Raw genomic sequence first — 25,493 nt, 5'->3', positions numbered from 1 at the left:
ACAATATCCCCATGAGGGGAGGGTAAGCTATGTTCACAGACTTAGTAAGGAATTGAATGCTTACATAATAGGGCTAATATACTGGTTGACACTTATTCAGGACAATCGATTGTTTGGCTAAGGAAAAATCATTTTGCAAGACACTTTGAAAGCCCTTTTGGGTTTTTTTCTGGGGCTATTACCACATGGCTGTTTTTTAGTCACTTAGGAGTGATTTACTAGGCCTCACAGCTCCGGAGTAGAGTGGGAGGGGCCTAATTGCCTCAGATGCGCACTTAGAATTGCAGAGAAGTTCATGCTGTTTCACATGGAGGGTCCTGCTGATGTTTGAGGGCCTAAAAGAAGCTATATTGCCCCAAATCTGAGCCCTAAGGGAAGGTAGGGCCACAGCAAGGCTGTGGCAAGGTGCTGTAGTGATTTAACCAGGTGTTGGCTTTAGGCTGCTCCGGTTTGGGCATTAAGGGGTTAATTGTTTTGAAACTTGGGGTGCAATCTTATTAAGGCTTTAGCTACATACTGTGGAAAAAAAAAAAAAAGATTGCTGCATTTTTCACCGTTTTGTAAAATTGTGTGCTCTTTTTATCTCTTAAAGGCATAGTAACGTTTTTTTCAAATTGTGTTTTTTATTTGATTAAAGTGATTCCAAGCCTGTTTGTGTACTCTACTAGTCTGTTAAACATGTCTGACACTAAGGAAAATCCTTGTTCAATGTGTTTAGAAGCCATGGTGGAACTCCCTCTCAGAATGTGTCCCACTTGTACTGATATGTCTATACACTTTAAAGATCATATTGTTGCACTTAAGAATGTGGCCCAAGATGATTCTCAAACTGAAGGTAATGAGGGTAGCCCATCTGCCTCTCCCCAAGTGTCACAACCAGTTACGCCCGCGCAAGCGACGCCTAGTACCTCTAGTGCGTCTAACCCTTTTACATTACAAGACTTAGCGGCAGTCATGGATAATTCTCTTACAGCCTTCTTATCTAAACTGCCCGTGTTACCTGCAAAGCGTGATAGCTCCGTTTTAAGAACAGATTATGAACATTCTGACGCTTTAGTAGCCGTTTCCGATATACCCTCACAACGCTCTGAAGTGGGAGCGAGGGATTTGATGTCTGAGGGAGAAGTCTCTGATTCAGGAAGGGTTCCTCCCCAGACAGATTCAGATACATTGGCTTTTAAATTTAAACTAGAACACCTCCGTGTTTTACTTAGGGAGGTATTAGCTACTCTGGATGACTGTGACCCTTTGGTGATCCCAGAGAAATTGTGTAAAATGGACAAGTACCTAGAGGTCCCTGTTTACACGGATGCGTTTCCGGTCCCTAAGAGGATTGCGGATATCGTTACTAGGGAGTGGGATAGGCCAGGTGTCCCTTTTGTCCCCACTCCTGTTTTTAAGAAATCTGACCCCATGCGGGACTCGTGGCAGACGGTCCCTAAGGTGGAGGGGGCTGTTTCTACACTAGCTAAACGCACAACCATACCAATTGAAGACAGTTGTGCTTTTAAAGACCCTATGGATAAAAAATTAGAGGGTTTACTTAAGAAAATTTTTGTTCAACAAGGTTTTCTTCTCCAACCTATTGCCTGCATTATTCCTGTAACTACTGCAGCTGCTTTCTGGTTTGAGGCGCTGGAAGACTCGCTCCAGACGGAGACCTCATATGAGGAAATTATGGATCGAATTAAGGCTCTAATTCTTTTATCACTGACGCCGCTTTCCAAATAGCTAAGTTAGGTTTCAGGTTTCACCATTTTGGCGCGCAGGGCGCTATGGCTAAAGTCCTGGTCGGCCGATGTGTCGTCTAAATCCAAGCTTTTGAACATTCCTTTCAAAGGGAAGACCCTATTCAGGCCTGAATTGAAAGAGATTATTTCAGATATCACCGGGGGAAAAGGCCATGCTCTCCCTCAGGACAAAGCCTTTAAAACAAAGAACAAAGCTAATTTTCGTTCCTTTCGCAATTTCAGGAACGGCCCCGCTTCATCCTCTCCGGCTGCAAAGCAAGAGGGTAACGCTTCACAGCCCAAGGCAAACTGGAAACCTTACCAGGGCTGGAATAAGGGTAAACAGGCCAAAAAGCCTGCAGCTGCCACCAAGACAGCATGAAGGGGTAGCCCCCGATCCGGGACCGAATCTAGTAGGGGGCAGACTCTCTCTCTTCGCTCAGGCCTGGGCAAGAGATGTACACGATCCTTGGGCATTAGAGATTGTAGCCCAGGGATACCTTCTAGAATTCAAGGACTCTCCTCCAAGGGGAAGGTTCCACATTTCTCGTCTGTCTACAGATCAGACAAAGAAAGAGGCATTTTTACGCTGTGTAGAAGATCTGCATACAATGGGAGTGATCCACCCAGTTCCAATTGCAGAACAAGGACTGGGGTTTTACTCAAACCTGTTTGTGGTTCCCAAAAAAAGAAGGAACTTTCAGACCAATCCTGGATCTCAAAATTCTAAACAAATTCCTCAGAGTCCCATCATTCAAGATGGAGACCATTCGGACAATCTTACCAATGATCCAGGAGGGTCAATATATGACTACCGTGGATCTAAAGGATGCGTATCTGCACATTCCTATCCACAAAGATCATCACCAGTTTCTCAGGTTCGCCTTTCTGGACAAGCATTTTTGGTTTGTGGCTCTTCCTTTCGGGTTGGCCACTGCTCCCAGAATTTTCACAAAGGTGCTAGGGTCCCTCCTGGTGGTTCTAAGACCGCGGGGCATAGCAGTGGCGCCTTACCTAGACGACATCTTAATTCAGGCGTCAACTTTCCAAAGAACCAAGTCTCACACGGATATTGTATTGGCCTTTCTGAGGTCTCACGGGTGGAAGGTGAACATCAAAAACAGTTCTCTCTCCCCCCTCACAAGAGTTCCATTCCTAGGAACCCTGATAGACTCGGTAGAAATGAAAATATTTCTGACGGAGGTCAGAAAGCTAAAACTCTTATCTACTTGCCGAGCTCTTTATTCCATTCCTCGGCCATCTGTGGCTCAGTGCATGGAGACAATCGGACTAATGGTTGCGGCAATGGACATAGTCCCTTTTGCTCGGATACACCTCAGACCACTGCAACTATGCATGCTCAAACAGTGGAATGGGGATTATGCAGATTTGTCTCCTCAAATTCAGTTGGACCAGGAGACCAGAGATTCTCTTCTCTGGTGGTTGTCTCAGGATCACCTGTCTCAAGGAATATGTTTCCGCAGGCCAGAGTGGATCATCGTAACGACCGACGCCAGTCTGTTAGGCTGGGGTGCGGTCTGGGACTCCCTGAAAGCTCAGGGCTTATGGTCTCAGGAAGAAACTCTTCTCCCGATAAACATTCTGGAACTGAGGGCGATATTCAACGCTCTTCAGGCATGGCCTCAACTAGCGGCGGCCAAATTCATCAGATTTCAGTCGGACAACATCACGACTGTAGCTTACGTCAATCATCAGGGGGGAACAAAGAGTTCCCTAGCGATGATGGAAGTAACCAAAATAATCAGGTGGGCGGAGGATTACTCCTGCCATCTCTCAGCAATTCACATCCCAGGAGTAGACAACTGGGAGGCGGATTTTCTCAGTCGTCAGACTTTTCACCCGGGGGAGTGGGAACTCCCCCCGGAGGTATTTGCCCAGCTGACTCGGCTATGGGGCACCCCAGAGTTGGATCTGATGGCGTCCCGTCAGAACACCAAACTTCCTCTCTACGGGTCCAGGTCCCGGGATCCCAAGGCGGTATTGATAGATGCTCTAGCAGCGCCTTGGTCCTTCAATCTGGCTTATGTTTTTCCACCGTTTCCTCTCCTCCTGCGTCTGGTTGCCAGAATCAAGCAGGAGAAGGCTTCAGTGATTCTGATAGTGCCTGCGTGGCCACGCAGGACTTGGTATGCAGACCTAGTGGACATGTCATCTGTCCCACCATGGACACTGCCAATGAGGCAGGATCTTCTAATACAGGGTCCGTTCAAGCAAATTTAGTTTCTCTACGTCTGACTGCTTGGAGATTGAACGCTTAATTCTATCAAAGCGTGGGTTCTCTGAGTCAGTTATAGATACTCTGATTCAGGCTAGAAAGCCTGTCACCAGGAAAATCTACCATAAGATATGGCAGAAATATCTTTGTTGGTGTGAATCCAAGGGTTACTCATAGAGTAAGATTAGGATTCCCAGGATATTGTCCTTTCTCCAAGAAGGACTGGAGAAAAGATTGTCAGCTAGTTCCTTAAGAGGACAAATATCTGCTTTGTCTATCCTGTTACACAAGCGTCTGGCAGAGGTACCAGACATTCAAGCGTTTGCTCAGGCTTTAGTCAGAATCAAGCCTGTCTATAAACCTGTGGCTCCGCCATGGAGTTTGAATCTAGTTCTTTCAGTTCTTCAAGGGGTTCCGTTTGAACCTTTACATTCCATAGACATTAAGTTGTTATCTTGGAAAGTTTTGTTTTTGATAGCTATCTCTTCTGCTCAAAGAGTTTCAGAATTATCTGCCTTACAGTGTGATTCACCTTACCTGGTGTTCCACGCAGATAAGGTAGTTTTGCGTACCAAGCCTGGTTTTCTTCCTAAAGTTGTTTCTAACAAGAATATTAACCAGGAAATAGTTGTTCCTTCTCTGTGTCCTAATCCATCTTCGAAGAAGGAACGTCTATTACACAATCTTGATGTAGTTCGTGCTTTAAAGTTCTATTTACAAGCAACTAAGGATTTCAGACAAACATCTTCCTTGTTTGTTATCTATTCTGGTAAGAGGAGAGGTCAGAAAGCGACTGCTACCTTTCTTTCCTTTTGGCTGAAAAGCATCATTGGTTTGGCCTATGAGACTACTGGCCAGCACCCTCCTGAAAGAATTACTACTCATTCTACCAGAGCAGTGGCTTCCACATGGGCTTTCAAAAATGAGGCTTCTGTTGAACAGATTTGTAAGGCAGCGACTTGGTCTTCACTGCATACTTTTGCCAAATTTTACAAATTCGATACTTTTGCTTCTTCAGAGGCTATTTTTGGGAGAAAGGTTTTGCAAGCAGTGGTGCATTCCATTTAAGTTACCTGTCTTGTTCCCTCCCTTCATCCGTGTCCCAAAGCTTTGGTATTGGTATCCCACAAGTAAAGGATGAATCCGTGGACTGGATACACCTTTCAAGAGAAAACAGAATTTATGCTTACCTGATAAATTACTTTCTCTTGCGGTGTATCCAGTCCACAGCCCGCCCTGGCATTTAAGTCAGGTAAAAAATGTTTTGTTTAAACTACAGTCACCACTGCACCCTATGGTTTCTCCTTTTTCTCCTAACCTTCGGTCGAATGACTAGGGGGTGGAGCTAGAGGGGGAGCTATATGGACAGCTTTGCTGTGTGCTCTCTTTGCTACTTCCTGTAGGGATTGAGAATATCCCACAAATAAAGGATGAACCCGTGGACTGGATACACCGCAAGAGAAAGTAATTTATCAGGTAAGCATAAATTCTGTTATTTATGTGTGTATATATTTATATATTTATGTGTGTGTGTATATATATATATATTTATGTGTGTATATATATATATTTATGTGTGTGTGTATATATATATATATTTATGTGTGTGTGTATATATTTATATATTTATGTGTGTGTGTATATATATATATATTTATGTGTGTGTGTATATATATATATATTTATGTGTGTATATATATATATTTATGTGTGTGCGTGTTTAATAATATATATATATATATATATATATATATATATATATATATATATATATATATATATATATAGAATAGCAGAGAATTGCACTCCTAGCTCCAGCAGTCCAATGCCCTGGGTGCAGCAAACAAATAAATAGAAGTATAGGACAAGCGCACTCCAAAGGACTTAACAAAATCACTTTAATCAGTGTTAACGTTTTCGGACATAATATAGTCCGTCTTCAGACAAAGAAGTGTTTACAAAGTACTTACCCAACACCCATTAAATACACCAAACAACAAGTGAACCGGCTGAGCATCCACGCTCTCCCGGGTAGCTCCGCCCCTAAAGGTGACATCATCATCCCGGGCAACGTGGGCCAAGTCAGTGCTTAACTGTAATAACAAAAAACAAGGCAAGAAAATAAATGAATAATAAGAGGCTCAAGATGATTATAAATTATAAACATTTCAATAAGCAGTAGTTATGTTTCGTATGAGCTGCGCGGACCGCGCATGGTTGCCATAGCAACCTAGTATAAACACAGTGTCAGCACGGGAAAATCCCCAGTATGTGCAGGGCATACGGCAATGGACAACAAAAGACAATCAATGTAAAAAGGCTGAATGGTAACATGTAATAAAAACTGGGTATAGGCACCAATTATTATTCAAATGCGTTGCACGGACCGCATATGGTTGCCATAGCAACCTATCTACAAATATTGTCAGCCGGGAAATCCCAAGTTCGTGCAAACCAAGTGACATAATAAATGCCCTACATAAATAATAATTGAGAAACAAGGCAATAAATGCAATCGATAATGAGAAACTCAAAAAGACTCTAAACAATAGTAATGTTACATATGGGCTGCACAGACCGCACATGGTTGTCTATTGCACTTATAACATTATGTAGTGTACCATATGTTCTGCACGTACTAGGGATTTCCAGTGCTTACTTTGTGTTTATACTAGGTTGCTATGGCAACCGTGTGCGGTCTGTGCAGCCCATATGTAACATTACTAGGTGTATATGCCATTACTAGGTGTATTTTTAAGCACCAACAAGTTCTGCAACACTGACCGTGGGTACAAAGATAAAAGTACAACAATGATACAAAATGTTTAAGACACAGGCAAACAAATACAGAGGGAATTGAGAGCCCTATTCCCATGGGAACTTACAATCTATAAGGGTAGGAGGGTGAGAAACTAGAGGCGAGGGCTGCAGGGATGAGAATGATGTTAGTACAGAGTTATATGTGGGCTGCAGGGGTGAGAATGATGTTAGTACAGAGTTAAATGAGGGCTGCAGGGGTGAGAAGGATGTTAGTACAGAGTTATATGAGGGCTGCAGGGGTTAGAATGATGTTAATGCAGAGTTATATGAGGGCTGCAAGAGTAAGAATGATGTTAGTACAGAGTTATATGAGGGCTGCAGGGGTGAGAATGATGTTAATGCAGAGTTATATGAGGGCTGCAGGAGTAAGAATGATGTTAGTGAAGAGTTATATGAGGGCTGCAGGGGTGAGAATGATGTTGGTACAGAGTTATATGAGGGCTGCAGGGGTGAGAATGATGTTAGTACAGAGTTATATGAGGGCTGCAGGAGTGAGAATGATGTTAATGCAGAGTTATATGAGGGCTGCAGGGGTAAGAATGATGTTAGTACAGAGTTATATGAGGGCTGCAGGGGTGAGAATGATGTTAATACAGAGTTATTTTAGGACTGCAGGAGAGAGAATGATGTTAGTACAGAGTTATATGAGTGCTGCAGGAGAGAGAATGATGTTAGTACAGAGTTATGTAAGGGCTGCAGGGGTGAGAATGATGTTAGTGCAGAGTTATATGAGGGCTGCAGGGGTGAGAATGATGTTAGTACAGAGTTATATGAGGGCTGCAGGGGTGATAATGATGTTAGTGCAGAGTTATATGAGGGCTGCAGGAGAGAGAATGATGTTAGTACAGAGTTATGTAAGGGCTGCAGGGGTGAGAATGATGTTAGTACAGAGTTATATGAGGGCTGCAGGGGTGAGAATGATGTTAGTACAGAGTTATATGAGGGCTGCAGGGGTAAGAATGATGTTAGTACAGAGTTATGTAAGGGCTGCAGGGGTGAGAATGATGTTAGTGCAGAGTTATATGAGGGCTGCAGGGGTGAGAATGATGTTAGTACAGAGTTATATAAGGGCTGCAGGGGTGAAAATGATGTTAATACAAAGTTATATCAGGACTGCAGGGGTGAGAATACACACAGTACCCAGGTCACTGCTGCTATCTGTACCCAACTGTGGGTCACTGGCATATACACATTACCCAGGTCACTGCTGCTATCTGTACCCAGCGGTGGGTCACTGGCATATACACAGTACCCAGGTCACTGCTGCCATCTGTACCCAGCGGTGGGTCACTGACATATACACAGTACCCAGGTCACTGCTGCTATCTGTACCCAGCGGTGGGTCACTGGCATATACACAGTACCCAGGTCACTGCTGCTATCTGTACCCAGCGGTGGGTCACTGGCATATACACAGTACCCAGGTCACTGTTGCTATCTGTACCCAGCGGTGGGTCACTGGCATATACACAGTACCCAGGTCACTGCTGCTATCTGTACCCAGCGGTGGGTCACTGACATATACACAGTACCCAGGTCACTGCTGCTATCTGTACCCAACGGTGGGTCACTGGCATATACACAGTACCCAGGTCACTGCTGCTATCTGTACCCAGCAGTGGGTCACTGGCATATACACAGTACCTAGGTCACTGCTGCTATCTGTACCCAGCGGTGGGTCACTGGCATATACACAGTACCTAGGTCACTGCTGCTATCTGTACCCAGCAGTGGGTCACTGGCATATACACAGTACCTAGGTCACTGCTGCTATCTGTACCCAGCGGTGGGTCACTGACATATACACAGTACCCAGGTCACTGCTGCTATCTGTACCCAGCGTTGGGTCACTGGCATATACACAGTACCCAGGTCACTGTTGTTATCTGTACCCAGCGGTGGGTCACTGGCATATACACAGTACCCAGGTCACTGCTGCTATCTGTACCCAGCGGTGGGTCACTGGCATATACACAGTACCCAGGTCACTGCTGCTATCTGTACCCAACGGTGGGTCACTGGCATATACACAGTACCCAGGTCACTGCTGCTATCTGTACCCAGCAGTGGGTCACTGGCATATACACAGTACCTAGGTCACTGCTGCTATCTGTACCCAGCGGTGGGTCACTGGCATATACACAGTACCCAGGTCACTGCTGCTATCTGTACCCAGTGGTGGGTCACTGGCATATACACAGTACCCAGGCCACTCTCCTGCTGCTATCTGTACCCAGCGGTGAGTCACTGGCATATACACAGTAGCCAGGCCACTCTCCTGCTGCTATCTGTACCCTGCGGTGGGTCACTGGCATATACACAGTACCCAGGCCACTCTCCTGCTGCTATCTGTACCCAGCGGTGGGTCACTTGCATATACACAGTACCCAGGCCACTCTCCTGCTGCTATCTGTACCCAGCGGTGGGTCACTGGCATATACACAGTACCCAGGTCACTGCTGCTATCTGTACCCAGCGGTGGGTCACTGGCATATACACAGTACCCAGGTCACTGCTGCCATCTGTACCCAGCGGTGGGTCACTGGCATATACACAGTACCCAGGCCACTCTCCTGCTGCTATCTGTACCCAGCGGTGGGTCACTGGCATATACACAGTACCCAGGTCACTGCTGCTATCTGTGCCCAGCGGTGGGTCACTGGCATATACACAGTACCCAGGCCACTCTCCTGCTGCTATCTGTACCCTGTGGTCGGTCACTGGCATATACACAGTACCCAGGTTACTGCTGCTATCTGTACCCAGCGGTGGGTCAGTGGCATATACACAGTATCCAGGTCACTGCTGCTATATGTACCCAGCGGTGGGTCACTGGCATATACACAGTACCCAGGCCACTCTGCTGCTGCTATCTGTACCCTGCGGTGGGTCACTGGCATATACACAGTACCCAGGCCACTCTCCTGCTGCTATCTGTACCCTGCGGTGGGTCACTGGCATATACACAGTTCTCAGGTCACTGCTGCTATCTGTACCCTGCGGTGGGTCACTGGCATATACACAGTATCTAGGTCACTGCTGCTATCTGTACCCTGCGGTGGGTCACTGGCATATACACAGTACCCAGGCCACTCTCCTGCTGCTATCTGTACCCAGTGGTGGGTCACTGGCATATACACAGTACCCAGGTCACTGCTGCTATCGGTACCCAGCGGTGGGTCACTGGCATATACACAGTACCCAGGTCACTGCTGCCATCTGTACCCAGCGGTGGGTCACTGGCATATACACAGTACCCAGGTCACTGCTGCCATCTGTACCCAGCGGTGGGTCACTGGCATATACACAGTACCCAGGTCACTGCTGCTATCTGTACCCAGCGGTGGGTCACTGGCATTTACACAGTACCCAGGTCACTGCTGCTATCTGTACCCAGCGGTGGGTCACTGGCATTTACACAGTACCCAGGTCACTGCTGCTATCTGTACCCAGCGGTGGGTCACTGGCATATACACAGTACCCAGGTCACTGCTGCTATCTGTACCCAGCGGTGGGTCACTGGCATATACACAGTACCCAGGTCACTGCTGCTATCTGTACCCAGCGGTGGGTCACTGGCATATACACAGTACCCAGGTCACTGCTGCTATCTGTACCCAGCGGTGGGTCACTGGCATATACACAGTACCCAGGTCACTGCTGCTATCTGTACCCTGCGGTGGGTCACTGGCATATACACAGTACCCAGGTCACTGCTGCTATCTGTACCCAGCGGTGGGTCACTGGCATATACACAGTACCCAGGTCACTGCTGCTATCTGTACCCTGCGGTGGGTCACTGGCATATACACAGTACCCAGGTCACTGCTGCTATCTGTACCCAGCGGTGGGTCACTGGCATATACACAGTACCCAGGCCACTCTCCTGCTGCTATCTGTACCCAGCGGTGGGTCACTGGCATATACACAGTACCCAGGCCACTCTCCTGCTGCTATCTCTACCCAGCGATGGGGTCACCCAGACTTATTTGTCCATTAATAAAATGACGGTTTTTGCATCTTAGAGGAAATACGGAGACGTTTGTTAATACAGGAACTATCCCTATAAGGAATATTTAGTTTGCTCCAAGGGGTATTTATTAGTATCAGTATCCAGTCTATCACTGATGTATATGATGTATAATATAGCCAGAAAACCCTTGTCCTGTAGTGGGGGAAATAATCATTTTACAGCCTTTACCGTTAGAAGAGCTGTGACAGTGGCAGTAATGTGTCACTAGTTGGTCACCAGACACATCCAATAGGGTAACGAGACCCATGCAGGGTGTTCTGAGTGTGGCCCATAGTGCGCTGTCAGGCCCACTTTGTCCCTAGGGTTTGTAGTATTGATAATCACTTTTTAAGGGCCCTATATGCTTGTATGTCTCCTTATTGTGTCTTTTACTTTTTCAGACGAAGATTCAGACTCATACCCGTATTATGCACGACATTCCTACTCCGAGGACGGTGAGTAGTCTATACCCACCACACAAGCACTCCCTTCTCTGTTACTGTGACCTGACAGATATCATTGCTGCAAGGGCTCATGGGAATCGTGTCCCCAGCAGCCTCAGTCACCACACGTGTTGTGGCATTCCAGGACCTGCGCATGTAGGGACAAGCACTATTATTATTTACACTTTTACTTCTACTGTCTCATCTCTGTAAGGTTCTAAGATAATGTCCTCAGTGGTTTGCAGAATATAGAAGCATTAATATAACACATGGTACCACAGTTATGTCACCAACTGCCCCAGCACTCCCTGATGAAGGAGAGGCTATTATGGTTTGTGCACATCTCCTATGTGTATTGTCTGCGACCTGTGACATTACCACCTCTTCTTGCTTTAGCACAAAGTCAGAATCACATTACACAGAACAGTAAATGTCTGATAAATCTGTAAGTTTAATGAGACCTGTATTATACTCAGCCCATTAGTAATGCTTAATAATACAACCTGATATAAATGAAGCATATATTGCACAAGGACTGATTAGCTCATGTCACCTTGTAATGGTTAATGTAAGTGACATATGTGTCCTGACATTGGATTCACTGCACACACAGGAACTGCACATTCTCTCTCTCCGCTTGTCTTACAGCTAAACCACAGGCCCACGTGCCTCGTTCTAAAAGTGAGACCAATAATCTAGACACCGAGTCTAATGTCCGCAGATCAGTCACATTACCGCTGCCGACACGCTCCTCCTCGCTCAAGCCCAGCCATGAAAGGTGAGTGTCGATGTCAGACTTTGATACGGTCATGTGTCTCTGCTGCTGATGTTTGGTATAATCTGTGCCCTTTTGTGTCTAGAATTACATTTATACTCTATTTACATATGGTGGAAGCAATATACTGTATGTGTTTACTAGTGTGACAGTAACTGCACCTACATCAAGGTGCTGGGTACCTGCATGATGTCACCCTTTATTGGGAACACCCTGTTTTCTCTTAGTGCTGCTAGAAAATAAAATATATATATATATATATATATATATATATATATATATATATTTCAGCTAATATGACGGTAAAATACACCATCTCCATGCCTGACATATAACTATATTACACATTGCTGTCACTGTCACTATATAACACACAGCTGTCACTGTTACTATATAACACATAGCTGTCACTATATAACACACAGCTGTCACTGTATAACACATAGCTATCACTAAATAACACATAGCTGTCACTATATAACACATAGCTGTCACTAAATAACACATAGCTGTCACTATATAACACATAGCTGTCACTATATAACACATAGCTGTCACTATATAACACACAGCTGTCACTGTATAACACACAGCTGTCACTATATAACACACAGCTGTCACTGTATAACACACAGCTGTCACTATATAACACATAGCTGTCACTGTATAACACACAGCTGTCACTATATAACACATAGCTGTCACTATATAACACATAGCTGTCACTGTATAACACACAGCTGTCACTATATAACACACAGCTGTCACTGTATAACACACAGCTGTCACTATATAACACATAGCTGTCACTGTATAACACACAGCTGTCACTATATAACACACAGCTGTCACTGTATAACACACAGCTGTCACTGTATAACACACAGCTGTCACTGTATAACACACAGCTGTCACTGTATAACACACAGCTGTCACTGTATAACACACAGCTGTCACTGTATAACACACAGCTGTCACTATATAACACACAGCTGTCACTGTATAACACAGAGCTGTCACTGTATAACACACAGCTGTCACTATATAACACACAGCTGTCACTATATAACACACAGCTGAACATATATATAACACACAGCTGTCACTATATAACACACAGCCGTCACTGTATAGGAATATTAGGAATGATCACTTTATCTATTGTCCTTAGGAATGACTGGGATCCTCCGGACAAGAAGGTGGAAACGAGGAAGTACAGAGCTGAACCAAGAAGCATACATGAATACCAGCCAGGGAAGTCGTCCGCCCTCGCTAGTGAGAAGATGGTAATGTATAGTGAGACACTCTGGGGGTGCAGATTGTATATGTGTGAGGGATAAACGGCCTTATTATAGTAACACCACGGACTGCTCAGCTGTGACATCTCATGTGACTGAGTGAGACTCATGAATATGTCACTACTTGGTCCCCTGCAGGGTGATGTGTCTCTGCTCCCTGGCTATGTGACTGAGTGAGACTCATGAATATGTCACTACTTGGTCCCCCGCAGTGTGATGTGTCTCTGCTCCCTGGCTATGTGACTGAGTGAGACTCAGGAATATGTCACTACTTGGTCCCCCGCAGGGTGATGTGTCTCTGCTCCCTGGCTATGTGACTGAGTGAGACTCATGAATATGTCACTACTTGGTCCCCCGCAGGGTGATGTGTCTCTTCCTCCTGGCTATGTGACTGAGTGAGACTCATGAATATGTCACTACTTGGTCCCCCGCAGGGTGATGTGTCTCTGCTCCCTGGCTATGTGACTGAGTGAGACTCATGAATATGTCACTACTTGGTCCCCCGCAGGGTGATGTGTCTCTGCTCCCTGGCTATGTGACTGAGTGAGACTCATGAATATGTCACTACTTGGTCCCCCGCAGGGTGATGTGTCTCTGCTCCCTGGCTATGTGACTGAGTGAGACTCATGAATATGTCACTACTTGGTCCCCTGCAGGGTGATGTGTCTCTGCTCCCTTGCTATGTGACTGAGTGAGACTCATGAATATGTCACTACTTGGTAAAAGCACTAATCCCCCGCAGGGTGACGTGTCTCTGCTCCCTGGCTATGTGAGTGGATTTAGCTGTGTTTGTGTCTGTAACTGTCTGGACTTTGTCTTGTCTAGTTACAGGTGGTCTTACTGTGTTTAACACCAGCCCTGACATTCTGAGGTTATCATCCAAATGTAACAATTAAATGAAACATGTTGCCTTTTATTGACATTGCTTTCTGTCTCTAAAGACAAGTATGATCTAGTAGATCACTGGTTTGCTGCAATCGTGTGACAGAGATTTATAAAACAGTCAGGCACTAGCTAGGGGCTCTATATGTGCGCAGCAGTCTCTTTATATAAACAGTGATCAGTACTGACTGGCAAGGGGCACAGAGTCCACCTCCCAATAGCAATGCCCACAGGTTAGTCCTTGAAATTACCAAAGGAAATGCTGTCACTCTGTATTTAAACATTTGTTATCAAGCACCAACTAGAAGTATCTACCTAATCTATTCTTATTGTTCAATTAACTAGCAGTTTATAATTACCTAGTGAATGAGTTTCATATGCCTCACGTTGCAGTGCTGTATCTACATATGTCTAATATAGCAGGGCACTACTAATATATATTCTGAATATTTCCCTTACTAGTAGTGACTGTTCACCTATTAATGCAATAACTTTACATTTTCTTATTAAAGTAATGCACTGTATATCTAGTATCACACTAATAGTATATACCTAGTAATGCACTGTATATCTAGTATCACACTAACGGTATATACCTAGTAATGCACTGTATATCTAGTATCACACTAATAGTATATAACTAGTAATGCACTAACGGTATATCTAGTATCACACTAACGGTATATACCTAGTAATGCACTGTGTATCTAGTATCACACTAACGGTATATACCTAGTAATGCACTAACTGTATATCTAGTATCACACTAACGGTATATACCTAGTAATGCACTGTATATCTAGTATCACACTAATAGTATATACCTATTAATGCACTGTATATCTAGTATCACACTAATAGTATATACCTAGTAATGCACTAACTTTATATCTAGTATCACACTAATGGTATATACCTAGTAATGCACTAACTGTATATCTAGTATCACACTAACGGTATATACCTAGTAATGCACTAACTGTATATCTAGTATCACACTAACGGTATATACCTAGTAATGCACTGTATATCTAGTATCACACTAATAGTATATACCTAGTAATGCACTGTATATCTAGTATCACACTAATAGTATATACCTAGTAATGCACTGTATATCTAGTATCACACTAACGGTATATACCTAGTAATGCACTAACTGTATATCTAGTATCACACTAATAGTATATACCTAGTAATGCACTGTATATCTAGTATCACACTAACGGTATATACCTAGTAATGCACTAACTGTATATCTAGTATCACACTAACGGTATATACCTAGTAATGCACTAACTGTATATCTAGTATCACACTGACGGTATATACCTAGTAATGCACTGTATATCTAGTATCACACTAACGGTATATACCTAGTAATGCACTGTATATCTAGTATCACACTAACGGTATATACCTAGTAATGCACTGTATATCTAGTATCACACTAACGGTATATACCTAGTAATGCACTGTATATCTAGTATCACACTAACGGTATATACCTAGTAATGCACTGTATATCTAGTATCACACTAACGGTATATACCTAGTAATGCACTGTATATCTAGTATCACACTAACGGTATATACCTAGTAATGCACTGTATATCTAGTATCACACTAATAGTATATACCTAGTAATGCACTAACTGTATATCTAGTATCACACTAACGGTATATACCTAGTAATGCACTAACTGTATATCTAGTATCACACTAACGGTATATACCTAGTAATGCACTGTATATCTAGTATCACACTAACGGTATATACCTAGTAATGCACTGTATATCTAGTATCACACTAACGGTATATACCTAGTAATGCACTGTATATTTAGTATCACACTAACGGTATATATCTAGTAATGCACTGTATATCTAGTATCACACTAATAGTATATACCTAGTAATGCACTGTATATCTAGTATCACACTAACTGTATATACCTAGTAATGCACTAACTGTATATCTAGTATCACACTAACGGTATATACCTAGTAATGCACTGTATATCTAGTATCACACTGACGGTATATACCTAGTAATGCACTAACTGTATATCTAGTATCACACTAACGGTATATACCTAGTAATGCACTAACTGTATATCTAGTATCACACTAGCGGTATATACCTAGTAATGCACTAACTGTATATCTAGTATCACACTAACGGTATATACCTAGTAATGCACTAACTGTATATCTAGTATCACACTAACGGTATATACCTAGTAATGCACTAACTGTATATCTAGTATCACACTAACAGTATATACCTAGTAATGCACTGTATATCTAGTATCACACTAACGGTATATACCTAGTAATGCACTAACTGTATATCTAGTATCACACTAACGGTATATACCTAGTAATGCACTGTACATCTAGTATCACACTAACGGTATATACCTAGTAATGCACTAACTGTGTATCTAGTATCACACTAACGGTATATACCTAGTAATGCACTAACTGTATATCTAGTATCACACTAACGGTATATACCTAGTAATTCACTGTATATCTAGTATCACACTAACGGTATATACCTAGTAATGCACTAACTGTATATCTAGAATCACACTAACGGTATATACCTAGTAATGCACTAACTGTATATCTAGTATTACACTAACGGTATATACCTAGTAATGCACTGTATATCTAGTATCACACTAACGGTATATATCTAGTAATGCACTGTGTATCTAGTATCACACTAACGGTATATACCTAGTAATGCACTGTATATCTAGTATCACACTAACGGTATATACCTAGTAATGCACTGTATATCTAGTATCACACTAACGGTATATACCTAGTAATGCACTAACTGTATATCTAGTATCACACTAACGGTATATGCCTAGTAATGCACTAACTGTATATCTAGTATCACACTAACGGTATATACCTAGTAATGCACTGTATATCTAGTATCACACTAACGGTATATACCTAGTAATGCACTGTATATCTAGTATCACACTAATGGTATATACCTAGTAATGCACTAACTGTATATCTAGTATCACACTAACGGTATATACCTAGTAATGCACTAACTGTATATCTAGTATCACACTAACGGTATATACCTAGTAATGCACTAACTGTATATCTAGTATCACACTAATAGTATATACCTAGTAATGCACTAACTGTATATCTAGTATCACACTAATAGTATATACCTAGTAATGCACTAACTGTATATCTAGTATCACACTAATAGTATATACCTAGTAATGCACTGTATATCTAGTATCACACTAACGGTATATACCTAGTAATGCACTGTATATCTAGTATCACACTAACGGTATATACCTAGTAATGCACTAACTGTATATCTAGTATCACACTAACGGTATATACCTAGTAATGCACAAACTGTATATCTAGTATCACACTAACGGTATATACCTAGTAATGCACTGTATATCTAGTATCACACTAACGGTATATACCTAGTAATGCACTGTATATCTAGTATCACACTAACGGTATATACCTAGTAATGCACTAACTGTATATCTAGTATCACACTGACGGTATATACCTAGTAATGCACTAACTGTATATCTAGTATCACACTAACGGTATATATCTAGTAATGCACTGTATATCTAGTATCACACTAACGGTATGTACCTAGTAATGCACTAACTGTATATCTAGTATCACACTAACGGTATATACCTAGTAATGCACTAACTGTATATCTAGTATCACACTAACGGTATATACCTAGTAATGCACTGTATATCTAGTATCACACTAATAGTATATACCTAGTAATTCACTGTATATCTAGTATCACACTAATAGTATATACCTAGTAATGCTCTAACTGTATATCTAGTATCACACTAACGGTATATACCTAGTAATGCACTGTACATCTAGTATCACACTAACGGTATATACCTAGTAATGCACTAACTGTGTATCTAGTATCACACTAACGGTATATACCTAGTAATGCACTAACTGTATATCTAGTATCACACTAACGGTATATACCTAGTAATGCACTAACTGTATATCTAGTATCACACTAACGGTATATACCTAGTAATGCACTAACTGTATATCTAGTATCACACTAATGGTATATACCTAGTAATGCACTGTGTATCTAGTATCACACTAACGGTATATACCTAGTAATGCACTAACTGTATATCTAGTATCACACTAACGGTATATACCTAGTAATGCACTAACTGTATATCTAGTATCACACTAACGGTATATACCTAGTAATGCACTAACTGTATATCTAGTATCACACTAACGGTATATACCTAGTAATGCACTAACTGTATATCTAGTATCACACTAACGGTATATACCTAGTAATGCACTGTATATCTAGTATCACACTAACGGTATATACCTAGTAATGCACTAACGGTGTATCTAGTATCACACTAATAGTATATACCTAGTAATGCACTAACTGTATATCTAGTATCACACTAACGGTATATACCTAGTAATGCACTGTATATCTAGTATCACACTAACAGTATATACCTAGTAATGCACTAACTGTATATCTAGTATCACACTAACGGTATATACCTAGTAATGCACTGTATATTTAGTATCACACTAACGGTATATACCTAGTAATGCACTAACTGTATATCTAGTATCACACTAACGGTATATACCTAGTAATGCACTAACTGTATATCTAGTATCACACTAACGGTATATACCTAGTAATGCACTGTATATCTAGTATCACACCAACGGTATATACATAGTAATGCACTAACTGTATATCTAGTATCACACTAACGGTATATACCTAGTAATGCACTAACTGTATATCTAGTATCACACTAACGGTATATATCTAGTAATGCACTGTATATCTAGTATCACACTAACGGTATATACCTAGTAATGCACTAACTGTATATCTAGAATCACACTAACGGTATATACCTAGTAATGCACTAACTGTATATCTAGTATTACACTAACGGTATATACCTAGTAATGCACTGTATATCTAGTATCACACTAACGGTATATACCTAGTAATGCACTGTATATCTAGTATCACACTAACGGTATATACCTAGTAATGCACTGTATATCTAGTATCACACTAACGGTATATACCTAGTAATGCACTGTATATCTAGTATCACACTAACGGTATATACCTAGTAATGCACTAACTGTATATCTAGTATCACACTAACGGTATATACCTAGTAATGCACTAACTGTATATCTAGTATCACACTAATAGTATATACCTAGTAATGCACTAACTGTATATCTAGTATCACACTAATAGTATATACCTAGTAATGCACTAACTGTATATCTAGTATCACACTAATAGTATATACCTAGTAATGCACTAACTGTATATCTAGTATCACACTAATAGTATATACCTAGTAATGCACTAACTGTATATCTAGTATCACACTAACGGTATATACCTAGTAATGCACTGTATATCTAGTATCACACTAACGGTATATACCTAGTAATGCACTGTATATCTAGTATCACACTAACGGTATATACCTAGTAATGCACTAACTGTATATCTAGTATCACACTAACGGTATATACCTAGTAATGCACTAACTGTATATCTAGTATCACACTGACGGTATATACCTAGTAATGCACTAACTGTATATCTAGTATCACACTAACGGTATATACCTAGTAATGCACTGTATATTTAGTATCACACTAATAGTATATACCTAGTAATGCACTAACTGTATATCTAGTATCACACTAACGGTATATACCTAGTAATGCACTGTATATCTAGTATCACACTAATAGTATATACCTAGTAATTCACTGTATATCTAGTATCACACTAATAGTATATACCTAGTAATGCTCTAACTGTATATCTAGTATCACACTAACGGTATATACCTAGTAATGCACTAACTGTGTATCTAGTATCACACTAACGGTATATACCTAGTAATGCACTAACTGTATATCTAGTATCACACTAACGGTATATACCTAGTAATGCACTAACTGTATATCTAGTATCACACTAACAGTATATACCTAGTAATGCACTAACTGTATATCTAGTATCACACTAATGGTATATACCTAGTAATGCACTGTGTATCTAGTATCACACTAACGGTATATACCTAGTAATGCACTAACTGTATATCTAGTATCACACTAACGGTATATACCTAGTAATGCACTAACTGTATATCTAGTATCACACTAACGGTATATACCTAGTAATTCACTGTATATCTAGTATCACACTAATAGTATATACCTAGTAATGCTCTAACTGTATATCTAGTATCACACTAACGGTATATACCTAGTAAAGCACTGTACATCTAGTATCACACTAACGGTATATACCTAGTAATGCACTAACTGTGTATCTAGTATCACACTAACGGTATATACCTAGTAATGCACTAACTGTATATCTAGTATCACACTAACGGTATATACCTAGTAATGCACTAACTGTATATCTAGTATCACACTAACGGTATATACCTAGTAATGCACTAACTGTATATCTAGTATCACACTAATGGTATATACCTAGTAATGCACTGTGTATCTAGTATCACACTAACGGTATATACCTAGTAATGCACTAACTGTATATCTAGTATCACACTAACGGTATATACCTAGTAATGCACTAACTGTATATCTAGTATCACACTAACGGTATATACCTAGTAATGCACTAACTGTATATCTAGTATCACACTAACGGTATATACCTAGTAATGCACTGTATATCTAGTATCACACTAACGGTATATACCTAGTAATGCACTAACGGTGTATCTAGTATCACACTAATAGTATATACCTAGTAATGCACTAACTGTATATCTAGTATCACACTAACGGTATATACCTAGTAATGCACTGTATATCTAGTATCACACTAACGGTATATATCTAGTAATGCACTGTATATCTAGTATCACACTAACGGTATATACCTAGTAATGCACTAACTGTATATCTAGAATCACACTAACGGTATATACCTAGTAATGCACTAACTGTATATCTAGTATCACACTAACGGTATATATCTAGTAATGCACTGTATATCTAGTATCACACTAACGGTATATACCTAGTAATGCACTAACTGTATATCTAGTATCACACTAACGGTATATACCTAGTAATGCACTAACTGTATATCTAGTATTACACTAACGGTATATACCTAGTAATGCACTGTATATCTAGTATCACACTAACGGTATATACCTAGTAATGCACTGTATATCTAGTATCACACTAACGGTATATACCTAGTAATGCACTGTATATCTAGTATCACACTAACGGTATATACCTAGTAATGCACTGTATATCTAGTATCACACTAACAGTATATACCTAGTAATGCACTAACTGTATATCTAGTATCACACTAACGGTATATACCTAGTAATGCACTAACTGTATATCTAGTATCACACTAATAGTATATACCTAGTAATGCACTAACTGTATATCTAGTATCACACTAATAGTATATACCTAGTAATGCACTAACTGTATATCTAGTATCACACTAATAGTATATACCTAGTAATGCACTAACTGTATATCTAGTATCACACTAATAGTATATACCTAGTAATGCACTGTATATCTAGTATCACACTAACGGTATATACCTAGTAATGCACTGTATATCTAGTATCACACTAACGGTATATACCTAGTAATGCACTGTATATCTAGTATCACACTAACGGTATATACCTAGTAATGCACTAACTGTATATATAGTATCACACTAACGGTATATACCTAGTAATGCACTAACTGTATATCTAGTATCACACTGACGGTATATACCTAGTAATGCACTAACTGTATATCTAGTATCACACTAACGGTATATACCTAGTAATGCACTGTATATTTAGTATCACACTAATAGTATATACCTAGTAATGCACTAACTGTATATCTAGTATCAGACTAACGGTATATACCTAGTAATGCACTGTATATCTAGTATCACACTAATAGTATATACCTAGTAATTCACTGTATATCTAGTATCACACTAATAGTATATACCTAGTAATGCTCTAACTGTATATCTAGTATCACACTAACGGTATATACCTAGTAATGCACTGTATATCTAGTATCACACTAACGGTATATACCTAGTAATGCACTAACTGTGTATCTAGTATCACACTAACGGTATATACCTAGTAATGCACTAACTGTATATCTAGTATCACACTAACGGTATATACCTAGTAATGCACTAACTGTATATCTAGTATCACACTAACGGTATATACCTAGTAATGCACTAACTGTATATCTAGTATCACACTAATGGTATATACCTAGTAATGCACTGTGTATCTAGTATCACACTAACGGTATATACCTAGTAATGCACTAACTGTATATCTAGTATCACACTAACGGTATATACCTAGTAATGCACTAACTGTATATCTAGTATCACACTAACGGTATATACCTAGTAATGCACTAACTGTATATCTAGTATCACACTAACGGTATATACCTAGTAATGCACTGTATATCTAGTATCACACTAACGGTATATACCTAGTAATGCACTGTATATCTAGTATCACACTAACGGTATATACCTAGTAATGCACTAACGGTGTATCTAGTATCACACTAATAGTATATACCTAGTAATGCACTAACTGTATATCTAGTATCACACTAGCGGTATGTACCTAGTAATGCACTAACTGTATATCTAGTATCACACTAACGGTATATACCTAGTAATGCACTGTATATTTAGTATCACACTAACGGTATATACCTAGTAATGCACTAACTGTATATCTAGTATCACACTAACGGTATATACCTAGTAATGCACTAACTGTATATCTAGTATCACACTAACGGTATATACCTAGTAATGCACTGTATATCTAGTATCACACTAACGGTATATACCTAGTAATGCACTAACTGTATATCTAGTATCACACTAACGGTATATACCTAGTAATGCACTAACTGTATATCTAGTATCACACTAACGGTATATATCTAGTAATGCACTGTATATCTAGTATCACACTAACGGTATATACCTAGTAATGCACTAACAGTATATCTAGTATCACACTAACGGTATATACCTAGTAATGCACTAACTGTATATCTAGTATCACACTAACGGTATATACCTAGTAATGCACTAACTGTATATCTAGTATCACACTAACTGTATATCTAGTATCACACTAACGGTATATACCTAGTAATGCACTAACTGTATATCTAGTATCACACTAACGGTATATACCTAGTAATGCACTAACTGTATATCTAGTATCACACTAGCGGTATACACCTAGTAATGCACTAACTGTGTATCTAGTATCACACTAACGGTATATACCTAGTAATGCACTAACTGTATATCTAGTATCACACTAACGGTATATATCTAGTAATGCACTAACTGTATATCTAGTATCACACTAACGGTATATACCTAGTAATGCACTAACTGTATATCTAGTATCACACTAGCGGTATGTACCTAGTAATGCACAAACTGTATATCTAGTATCACACTAACGGTATATACCTAGTAATGCACTGTATATCTAGTATCACACTAACGGTATATACCTAGTAATGCACTAACTGTATATCTAGTATCACACTAACGGTAAATACCTAGTAATGCACTGTATATCTAGTATCACACTAACGGTATATACCTAGTAATGCACTAACTGTATATCTAGTATCACACTAACGGTATATACCTAGTAATGCACTAACTGTATATCTAGTATCACACTAACGGTATATACCTAGTAATGCACTAACTGTATATCTAGTATCACACTAACGGTATATACCTAGTAATGCACTGTATATCTAGTATCACACTAATGGTATATACCTAGTAATGCACTGTATATCTAGTATCACACTAATGGTATATACCTAGTAATGCACTGTATATCTAGTATCACACTAATAGTATATACCTAGTAATGCACTAACTGTATATCTAGTATCACACTAACAGTATATACCTAGTAATGCACTAACTGTATATCTAGTATCACACTAACGGTATATACCTAGTAATGCACTGTATATTTAGTATCACACTAACGGTATATACCTAGTAATGCACTAACTGTATATCTAGTATCACACTAACGGTATATACCTAGTAATGCACTAACTGTATATCTAGTATCACACTAACGGTATATACCTAGTAATGCACTGTATATCTAGTATCACACTAACGGTATATACCTAGTAATGCACTAACTGTATATCTAGTATCACACTAACGGTATATACCTATTAATGCACTAACTGTATATCTAGTATCACACTAACGGTATATATCTAGTAATGCACTGTATATCTAGTATCACACTAACGGTATATACCTAGTAATGCACTAACTGTATATCTAGTATCACACTAACGGTATATACCTAGTAATGCACTAACAGTATATCTAGTATCACACTAACGGTATATACCTAGTAATGCACTAACTGTATATCTAGTATCACACTAACGGTATATACCTAGTAATGCACTAACTGTATATCTAGTATCACACTAACTGTATATCTAGTATCACACTAACGGTATATTCCTAGTAATGCACTAACTGTATATCTAGTATCACACTAACGGTATATACCTAGTAATGCACTAACTGTATATCTAGTATCACACTAGCGGTATACACCTAGTAATGCACTAACTGTGTATCTAGTATCACACTAACGGTATATACCTAGTAATGCACTAACTGTATATCTAGTATCACACTAACGGTATATATCTAGTAATGCACTAACTGTATATCTAGTATCACACTAACGGTATATACCTAGTAATGCACTAACTGTATATCTAGTATCACACTAGCGGTATGTACCTAGTAATGCACAAACTGTATATCTAGTATCACACTAACGGTATATACCTAGTAATGCACTAACAGTATATCTAGTATCACACTAACGGTATATACCTAGTAATGCACTAACTGTATATCTAGTATCACACTAACGGTATATACCTAGTAATGCACTAACTGTATATCTAGTATCACACTAACTGTATATCTAGTATCACACTAACGGTATATACCTAGTAATGCACTAACTGTATATCTAGTATCACACTAACTGTATATCTAGTATCACACTAACGGTATATACCTAGTAATG

The 25,493-nt window shown here is 40.1% G+C and overlaps 1 protein-coding gene across 1 annotated transcript in view; it reads left to right on the top strand.

Moving 5' to 3' along the window:
- The window catches only part of SORBS1 (sorbin and SH3 domain containing 1), a gene marked incomplete in the record, with an annotated part of 400,431 nt that overhangs the window by 195,046 nt on the left and 179,892 nt on the right, over positions 1–25,493 (top strand). Inside the window, 3 exon segments of the mRNA XM_053691869.1 lie at positions 11,200–11,253; positions 11,890–12,019; positions 13,188–13,302. Of these exon segments, the coding sequence (XP_053547844.1) occupies positions 11,200–11,253; positions 11,890–12,019; positions 13,188–13,302 (299 nt within the window).

The sequence above is a fragment of the Bombina bombina genome, chromosome 9 (genome assembly GCF_027579735.1).
Source record: "Bombina bombina isolate aBomBom1 chromosome 9, aBomBom1.pri, whole genome shotgun sequence".
NCBI lineage: Eukaryota > Metazoa > Chordata > Amphibia > Anura > Bombinatoridae > Bombina > Bombina bombina.
The sequence above is the reverse complement of the archived record's forward strand: the minus strand, read 5'-3'. Positions and strand labels throughout refer to the sequence as shown.